Raw genomic sequence first — 9,977 nt, forward strand, 5'->3', positions numbered from 1 at the left:
GGTGCGGGGGGGTGCGGGTGTGGGTGTGTGTGGTGTCCGTGTGGTGGTGTCCGTGTGGTGGTGTCCGTGTCCGTCCCTGCGGGGGGCAGGGGAGCCCCTCCCTTCCCCCGTGGAGGTGGGGCGGCTCTGTCTGTCTGTCCGTCCGTCCGTCCGTCCATCCATGCGCGTGTGTAGGCAGGGAGTCTGACTGTCTGTGCTTGTCTATCCCGGGGGCGGCCCGGCGTGCGTGCGGGCGCGCACACGCTTCCCAGCCGGGGGGCATCAGTCTGCCCCTGGGGCACGGACAGTCCGAGAGCGACGGGGAGGGCGAAGGGGGGTTTGGTCGTGTCAGCGCCGTGCCTTGGCCCCAGCTTTGGCCGCTGTTGGCATGGTGCTGGCCTGGTAGAAGGCACGGGTTGAGCGCTGGGGTCCGCTGCGCCCGGGGTCAGGTGAATAGCGAGGAAAGCGCATGTGGGAGAGGCGTAAAGAGAGCAACGGCAGTAAAGAATCAGCAGAAAGAAGCGTGACAAGCAAGGCCAGCTGAGACACTGGCTCTGTCATGTCCGGATTTAATGGGTACCTGACTGTAGACAGGACGTAGCTGGCACTGACGACCAGTTGTATTGCCCTTGAGTGCTCTGCTCTAGAAACACGCACGCGCTTGTTGCAGCAATTAATAGCTGAAGCCTTCCTGCTTTTCTTTCAGATATGGCTCCGTATTATGAAGCACTCTGCAAGTCTCTTGAATGGCAGATAGACGTGGATCTGTTGAACAAAATGAAGAAAGCTAATGAGGAAGAACTGAAACGTCTCGACAACGAATTAGAAGATGCGGAAAAGATCTTGGGGGAGAGTGAAATCCGAGATGCAATGATGGCCAAAGCTGAGTACCTGTGCAGGATTGGGGACAAGGTTGGTTCATGGCAGAGGCTTTGTGGACTCACATTAAAAACACTGCATCGTAATCCTCTTAGCTAGGCAGGTTCCGGCGAGCGCAGTTTGTGGGGAGGAAGCTGTGTGACCTACAGTGCGGTTTCTCTATGGCGCAACTCAGACATGGGTGGGAAATAGGGGAGGGTGTTACTGGAATTTAAATTATCTAGAAAAAAACCAAGAGGCCTTAAAAGAAAACATTTTTTTCTTGAAAAGGGAAAAAGTTATTTTCCATTGGCAGATGTTATTTTTCACTTTCCTTGTGTCTTTAGACTTTTCTAAGCTATTTACATAGTGCAATTTAACGTCAGGTTACAGAGTAGATTTTCATAGTCCTTAGATTTAAAAGATATATGAGGATCGTCTCTTTTAACTTGATTTAAACTTTTGATTCTTTAAGATGATTCAGAATGCATAATGTTAAAGTTCTGTGGGAAACTAACAAAGTCACGACTGTCAGCAGAAGACAACGCGTGTACTTACGACAGACATTTTGTAAATATTCTAGGTGCTTTTAACATTCTTATAGTAGAAAATACTGTCTTGCTAGGAGGGAGCTCTGACTGCGTTCCGCAAGACTTACGACAAAACTGTGGCACTGGGACATCGTCTGGATATTGTGTTCTATCTTCTAAGGATTGGCTTGTTTTATATGGATAACGACCTCATCACACGGAACATTGAAAAGGCAAAAAGGTACTGTTTGGGTTGTTGGAGTGCACTAAAGCACTTCTGAGACAAACCGTAGCAAAAGAAATGGAAGGTAAATACCTTGCTGTCAAGAAATGACTAAGACTGGTTGTGAGACAGTGATGGGTGGGTGTTACCTTGTACTAGAGAGCTTCCTGTTCTTGGATTTTTTTGAGGGGGAAGAGAAAAGAAAGGTTAATATTTTGTGTCAGCTGTTTTCTAGCAGCTGACTTGATTTTAATTTGTAGCCCACCCCCCTCCCACTTTTCTGTTCTGTAGCTGTTGGAAGACAAATAACTTTGGGTGTGATTAGATTGTACGATTGCCAGCTGAATCCAGCTGCTGCCAGTGCCACCCAGCTGGCTCGATGCAGTGCCAGCTTTTCCTCTAGAAGCAAGAGCCCAGTGTCAGCACGGTGTGCTTTGGTGCAGCTGTCCTTCCCTTGTTTCCGCTGCTAGCCTCAGTGTCTCCGTGCTCCCGACGTTTTGAACTTCAGTGGTTCCTGTAGCAAGCTGCGGTTTCCAGTCTCTTTGCCGGTGCTATGAGACACCAAGGCAGAGGGTCTTCCCACTTGTCATGTTCCTTGGGCAGTGATTTTTTGTGTTGCCTTCTCAGCAGATTTTGTCTCGGCCTGTGGTCCTGCTTACAGCCACATCAATTTTGTGTTAATGTGACTCTTGAAAAGTGGCAACTTTTAATTTTTTTCTATGCTGCTAGTTGGATGGCTTTGATTTTGGCAGCATAGGCAGTGGAAATAACGTTGCCGCAGCCAAGGTTGGCAGCCATATTTGCACGCACATCTCAGAAGACTGTTGTCACAACTTTAGAGGCTATAAACTTTTCCTTTCGGTTGAAACTTGCACTGTGCAAAAGCGCCTGGCCTCTCCTGTCCCAAGGAAGCCGCTTTCCTACCCCTGACAGGTGTACAAAGCCTGGACTGTTTCAACAAGCTGTAACGTAAAACAAATTATTCTTTAATCACATGGTATTGGTGATTTACCATACTTGTTTCATATAACTTACTACATAATACATTTACATAAGTAAATATTTCTTTTTGTTCTATTTTAAGTCTAATAGAAGAAGGAGGAGACTGGGACAGGAGAAATCGCCTCAAAGTGTACCAGGGCCTTTACTGTGTAGCTATTCGAGATTTCAAACAAGCAGCAGAGCTCTTCCTTGATACAGTTTCGACGTTTACATCCTATGAACTTATGGATTACAAAACATTTGTAACGTACACGGTCTATGTCAGCATGATTGCATTAGACAGGCCTGACCTTAGGGAAAAGGTAAGGAAAGCAGATGAAAACACCGGTTCAAACAGACACAGCCTTTCTTTAACCTGTTTATCTCCAGGCCAAAACTGATGGTATTTAAACATGTTGGTTGTTTGCTTTCAGGTTATTAAAGGAGCAGAGATTCTGGAAGTGTTACACAGTTTGCCAGCTGTACGACAGTATCTCTTTTCTCTTTACGAATGCCGTTATGCCGCCTTTTTCCAGTCGTTAGGTAAGGCTGTGTTTTTTCCTACAACACTATTTCAGGCACTTCAGTTATTTGTTTCAGATCATGCACAACTTTTGTGGAGTAGCTACAGTCTAGAACTAGAGCTACTTTATGCAGAAAAAAAAAATAGAGGTTTGTTTCGTTGTTTGTTTTTTTTTTTTTAAACAGTGACCTAAAATTTACCGCTGCTTGATTTTTAAAACAAACAAAGCAACCTTTGCATACAGGGAGCCTTTTGAACGGTCCCATCTGATGAGGTGGAAAAGCATTTTCAAATGGCTACAGAGCACTGTCTTACCTGAAGAGCCAGGTCAGACAAGAAACCTTTGAAAGGTTTTATCTTTGAAAGAAGTTATAGGACTTGTAGTCCAAAGGCCCTGAAATCTCAACCTGTAAAAGATATTACATGGAACGTTTTCACTGTTGTTGTTACCACTGGCTTTCTGCTCTGGTTTCTGTGTAAAAGGGTGACACTGAAGAAAAGCTTTTCAGAAAACTCTCATTCTTGCCAATTCTCAGACGGCTTGTTTTCCTTCTGTGAGATTTAGAATACAAGAAAATAAGATACTTAGAAAAAGCAAAAAAAGAACCCTTCATTTTGTGGAAGACTAGGCCTGATGGGATTCAGAGCTAGGGGCAACATTTTTCTGTTGCTGGCCTTATCGCTAGCTGAGAACTAAAACCCTCAGGAGAAACAGTCACTTCCGTGCCTGGAAATCCTTGTAACTAATTTAAGAGCTGGCACGAGACAGTTAATCTTATTTCCTTACCCAGCTGTGGGTAACAACGTTTCTTCAAGTAGTTACATAGCAAGTGCTGCTTGTTTCCCAGCACCGCGCTGCTCCCATGTGGCAGCTGGCCCCCCCACTTGCCTTCGGTGAGGTGGTCCCCGGCCGTAGAGGGGGGACTAGCTCACACCCGGGAAGAAGTATTCTCTGCTGACAAACAGGGTCATCAGCTTCGCCACAATGTTGTTTGCATGTTATTACTGCTTCTGGTTCTAGAACCGATACAGATTACAGGAATTCACTTCGCTTTAGTGTAGAATACCTTTTGTATCCTGAAGTGAGCAATAATACACCACGAGTTATGTTCACACCGATTACTTATTAACAGGTGTTACGTGTTTTATTTACATAACTGATATTTTACATTTCTTAGAGATTACTGACTCAGTTTCTTTTTTTTTCTTTTCAGCTATTGTAGAGCAAGAGATGAAAAAAGATTGGCTGTTTGCACCTCACTACCGATACTATGTACGGGAAATGAGGATTCATGCGTATAGCCAGCTCCTAGAGTCTTACCGGTCATTGACGTTAGGATACATGGCAGAAGCATTTGGAGTCAGTGTAGAATTCATAGATCAGTAAGTTATTCGGCTTTTTACGTTCATAAAGATCTCACTTTACACCTTTTAATTATTTATAATGAACCCATTATGAATAAAAATCTTTGTTCTACTTTGATTCTAAACGTGCCGAGTTATGTTTCTGTGGAAGAGCTTGGCTAAATTTAAGTGAACCTTATGCTTTAGTAAAGAAAATAATTTGATTGCAGTCTCTCATGATAACTTTTCCAGCATTTCTTTCACTCTAAACGCCATGTGAGAAATTAATCTTTTATTAATAACTTTATACTGCTGTATCTATTGACTTTCGTATGCTATGAAATGTAAGATTTTAGAGGATGACTTAGTTCACAGCTATGCGAAAACTTAACTGTTACAACTTTGGGGATCTGCACATTTTATGTATCCTACAAGTCTCCTTATTTCGTTTTGCTTGCTTGCTGGTACGTGGACAGGATCTGATGTTTTCGCTTAAATCAAACATACACTGCGGTCTCAATTTGCAATTCTTTTCTAGTGTAAAACCAACAGATTTAGATCACGGTGAGAACTAACGTGAAGTGAGAAGTTGACTTTTACTCTATGTACATGAAACGCTTTGTTTCAAATTCCTTCACAAGAGTCATTCTTCTTTCATGGAGAAGTTTCAGGTTTTCTAACATAGAAAAGTGTTACAGAAAGACGAATACCTCTTGAAATACTCAGAAATGAATTAATAGGTGTTCCAAGAGAAACCAAATACCATTCAATTCAAAGGTAAACGTTTTAAAGTCATACTAGTTCTTATGCTTCCCAGTAATTTATTACTAGTTGTAACTTGTCTTACTGTTGATCACAGGAATATTTTCTTCTACCATCAGTAACGTGCTGTAGACCACCAATTGATTAAGCAAAATAATAACAACAACAAAAAAAAAGCTGCATATTTAGAGCTACTAGAGAGTAGGGAGCTATTAAAAGGCTTTTCTAACGAGTTGACTGGCATGAAGATATCTACATCAGGATGAATTCCGAATAGGCACACTACATGACTGCTACCTTTGAATTTGAAGAGTGGTTGATGCTAAGCCAAGTGATAAATTTCACCAACTCAAGTATGACACTTTGGCCTGAGAAGAAAATACTAAGACATTTTGTATTCGGATGGCTAGAATGATTATTCCTGTGTGTAATGTCCGAGCTTTAATAAGATGAGGATCCATAAGATACCTTATGAAAATATATAGGCTGTTGCTTCAGAAATATAGTGTGGTGACAATATTGTTTTGTAGTGGCAGGTTCAGCACTGCTAAGTCTACAAGTCCTTGGTGAAACATGGTTTAACCAACTTTTGTTTTTCTTTACTCAGGGAGCTTTCAAGATTTATTGCAGCTGGGCGATTACACTGCAAAATAGACAAAGTAAATGAGATTGTAGAAACTAACAGGTACGCTAACAATTCCTAGAAATCGTTTTTGACAGCCCGGTTTAATTCTATACATTTTGATGACACTTACATTTCTGTAATAAGTGGCTTGGTGTAAAATATATTCTCACTTCTAAACCTTTTTTTTTTCCCCCCACAATTCCTAGGCCTGATAGCAAGAATTGGCAGTACCAAGAAACCATCAAGAAAGGAGATTTACTGCTAAACAGAGTTCAGAAACTTTCCAGAGTAATTAATATGTAATTTTTTTAATGCAAGGGAATGCAAAATTTAGATGTTTAAAACATTTTGGAAGTAACCTATAAATATATTGTATAACTTGGTATACTATAGGTAAAAAAATTACTAGCGAGAGGTAGTGTTTTTACTTTCCACTTCATTATGTAAACAATGTTCTGTTTTGGTGTATGGATCCCAGTTCATTTATTAAATGTATAATACAGTTGGTGATCTCTTGTAATACACTTTGTTCCTTTACTTGACTGTGTATACAGTGTTCAATACTTAATAGCAAAGCAGGGTCAGATCTGTGAACAGAGAGAACTAACGGCAGTTCTCAGCTTGCTTTTTTAAGACTTCTGTATTTGAATCAAAGGTGAAAAGAATCAGTTGCATAATAGTAAAGGAGCCAAAAATTTTAGTTTGTGCACTGTCCAGACAGAAAGAACTCTTGTTACAGGAGGATTACAGCTTACGGGAGAAGGAATGAGGGTACAAATGACTGTGGTGAAGCAATAATATAACCATGAAAACTGTAAGGACTATACAACTTTGAGAACACCTTTAACTGAAGTAACCTCTCCCTTAAAATGACATTTTTGCTAGCTGTTGAAAAGAAAGTCAGCACGTTAGCAAAGCCTTACATTTGTAATTACTTCCTCTGTTAGATTTGCAGATGTCAACATGATGGTGGGAACAGTGGAAGATACTATTGCAGTTTGACACAACTGATCAAATACTGTAGGGGGTCACGATTTCTTTCTTCACAGCCGCTGAGGAATAGATGTTTCAAGTCGGCTGCTGCCATACTGACAACACACGGTTTCTGGCCGTAGCAGAGCCTTCGGCAGCAGCTGTTTACCCTGCCCCCTCAGCTCGAGGTTTCTTTTTTTCCTTTCTCCCAAAGAAAGCCTGTGACTTAGTTCCGTTAGCTGTTTGATGCCACTGCACTTAGCAACAGCATCCATTTACTGTCTGTATTCATTGCGACTTTAATGTGTGAAGTAACACCTACGGGTAGATACACCCACAGAATGATCCTGACATTTGGAAGCTACTATGCAACAGCTAGGACGGCGTGGACTTTCACGTGCCCGCTCCTCTTCCTGGGAGATCACGGAGGATCTCCCATCTTTGAGTCGCTGCCACCTGCCCGAGGTTGGACTCCTCAGCAATAATGCTGAGGGTCCACTAATATTCTCTGTTGAACTGTTCTGAAACCCAAAATATGACCTAATGATTTGGGGGTTTCTTTTACTACTTACTAGAAGCTGTTTTGTTTTTTCCAAGTAGCAGCTATCTAGCTGAGTTTAAAGATTTAAATTTCAGACGGTACCAATTAGAAGAAAATTCTGATCTTCGCTTTCTTTAGAACAGTGAGAGTAATAAAAGAGCCGCCTAGTTTGTTTACCATGTGGTCAGCTATTGATTCTGTATTTTGTGTGTTCACACACAGATCGCTTCTTACAAAGTTTTAATTGACTTAGGCCAATATTCAGACTTTTCAGAGCTGCAATAACATCTCTCAGTTTTTCTAGATCTGTTCCATATCGGATGAAGTATAGCCAGCTAGGAAGACTTTAGTTCTGGCTGCCTTCTGGTAACGTCTTTTCCACCTGCCGTGCATGCAAGTGTTAAGCGTATCAGAAGACCATGCTGCAGACGGTGTGGGCTGTAGGCTTCACTGAACTGAGGGATTTCATTTCTGGTACACAGATGAATTTTCCTTTCCAATGTATTTGTACTTGAACTGGCCTTAATTAACTGTATCAAAGCTTCTTGAAATAAATCTCAGGATTTCCAGTCAGCTTATGTATTACCATATATATTTTTAACTGTAAGTTGAAGGGAATAGAAACCTAAGAAAACTAGGCTGACGCAGGCTTCATTCACTCAAGAGAAATCTTTAGTACAGGTAAAAGCAACAGGAAAAAAACCCCTAGAAATGTCTACTTTGTGAGGAAAATAAAAGTATTACTGAAGATTCTTAGCGTGCTGTAAGATATTTGCAGAGCTTTCACTTTTTATTTTATCATCACTGTCACCCTGTGGGAGCCAAGCAGTTCAGAACCTGGTGTTCTCTGCTCAGGTAGGTGAAAAACCAGAAAGTTCAAAACAGAAGCGCACAGATCCTACAACCTAGAAATGTCTACTTTGTGAGGAAAATAAAAGTATTACTGAAGATTCTTAGCGTGCTGTAAGATATTTGCAGAGCTTTCACTTTTTATTTTATCATCACTGTCACCCTGTGGGAGCCAAGCAGTTCAGAACCTGGTGTTCTCTGCTCAGGTAGGTGAAAAACCAGAAAGTTCAAAACAGAAGCGCACAGATCCTACCAGAGCGCAGCGAGAATTCATTTTCACTGTGCCGCCAATACATTAATTCTAGCACGAATCTTTGTCAAGATGATGTCAGCGTTATCCAGAAAAATGCTAATTGCACTAGAGACAATTTTTAAAGACCTCCTTTAAAGATCCCGACTTGCCTTGCTCATTTCCTGATCTCAGCCTGTGTCCTGCGAAGGAGGATCCGGGAGGAACCTGCAGAGCTTCTTGACAAAGCTTTTTGGGCCAAGGCCTGGCAAGAAAGTCGCGGCAATTTTACCTGAAGAATTTTAAGGCTTTCAGCAGCAGTTCAGCCTCTCAGCCATGCCAAATAGTGGTGGGATAAAAATCTGGACAGTTGCAGGGAAAGGCAGCGCCTCCTGAAGTCCACAGCTGGATGCACAAAGCATAGCCAGAGCAGCTGTTTACTGCTCTCCTGAAAAAAGAAAAAGCAATCTGGTACGTAGTCTTTTCCAAAGAGTAGGAATGCTGAGGGGTCCAGGGGGTCAGGCCTTGAGCTGATCAAGGGCATAATTTTTTCTACTCTATCATTTTTAACCGCCTACCCCAATTTCCACATCAAATCAGAAGCTTCTTATTTAAACCCTGAAGTAACCTCAAGTTACCTTTCACTGTCCCGTGATCGTGTTAGTTTTGCCTTTGGTTTATTTCATCTCATAATTTCCATTTATTTAACTCTGATCGTGAGTGGCACTCCAGCCACACCCGTTCATGCCTCGGTCTTGACACCTTTCCATGGATTTATAGCCCACATGCCAAAGTTGTACATTCTCTCTCGTAATTTAAGCTTGTGCAGTTCCTTGAACTAATGCCATTCTCCAATTTCGCTTTGGAAGGCTGACTTCATACTCCCAACAAGGTAGCCGGAATCAGACACAGATTTCAAGATACAGCCACACCACAGGGACGCTTTCCACCTTGCTCCGCAACACGTGCACTGCCATTAAGCTTTGGGAACGCAGGAGGGAAGGACGGGAGATGGAGCGTTGTCGGGTTTGTCGGTAGAGCTGCTACAAAATGGGTGAGATCTAGTTTGCGTGCAAACATTTTTTGGCTCACCTGTCTGCTGGCCTGCCAACAGCTCCACTTCTTCTCTCACTAAATGCTGGGCTCCAGAGTTTAAGGTCTAGCCTTGCAGGCAAGGGACAAGGCGCTCACTCTTGAAAAAAAGTCACCTGTTGTGGACTGGAAGGGACACGGGTGAAGGGAGCTCAACTGCAAAAAAATGGAGGACAAGGAAAATTTCCAGCACCGTGTTGGAGAGCAGCTAAACCGAGCAGCAACGCGCTGTCCCTGCTGATGCTGGAGAAAGCTTTCGTACCGATGTGGCTACAGATGTCAGCTGTAGTCATTCCCCACGGGCGTGGACAAGGCTGTTTGACTGACTGCATCTCTCAGGCCGGTTTTCGTCCTTTGCAGTGAAGTTTGACTCCAGGTTAGTTTGAGCAACTTCAGAAAAGGTTTTTGAGATTTCCCTGAAGTTTGGTGGGCCAGAAAAACAAAACCAAAACAAGCATATGCCATTTCT

The 9,977-nt window shown here is 42.4% G+C and overlaps 1 protein-coding gene across 1 annotated transcript; it reads left to right on the forward strand.

Moving 5' to 3' along the window:
- The first annotated feature begins 536 nt into the window (after positions 1 to 536).
- Positions 537 to 6,330, forward strand: PSMD6 (proteasome 26S subunit, non-ATPase 6). Its single transcript, XM_009284385.2, has 8 exons — positions 537 to 555; positions 686 to 891; positions 1,463 to 1,608; positions 2,675 to 2,894; positions 3,006 to 3,114; positions 4,309 to 4,477; positions 5,808 to 5,885; positions 6,032 to 6,330. The coding sequence occupies exons 1-8, from the start codon at positions 552 to 554 to the stop codon at positions 6,126 to 6,128; spliced, it is 1,029 nt and encodes a 342-aa protein (XP_009282660.1). The 5' UTR covers positions 537 to 551; the 3' UTR covers positions 6,129 to 6,330.
- Positions 6,331 to 9,977: the final 3,647 nt, after the last annotated feature.

The sequence above is a fragment of the Aptenodytes forsteri genome, unplaced genomic scaffold (genome assembly GCF_000699145.1).
Source record: "Aptenodytes forsteri isolate BGI_AS27 unplaced genomic scaffold, ASM69914v1 Scaffold53, whole genome shotgun sequence".
Classification (NCBI taxonomy): domain Eukaryota; kingdom Metazoa; phylum Chordata; class Aves; order Sphenisciformes; family Spheniscidae; genus Aptenodytes; species Aptenodytes forsteri.

Coding starts and splice junctions, on each gene's coding strand:
- PSMD6 (XM_009284385.2), top strand. Junction 892..1,462: donor TGTGCAGGATTGGGGACAAG/GTTGGTTCATGG, acceptor CTGTCTTGCTAG/GAGGGAGCTCTGACTGCGTT. Junction 5,886..6,031: donor GAGATTGTAGAAACTAACAG/GTACGCTAACAA, acceptor CACAATTCCTAG/GCCTGATAGCAAGAATTGGC.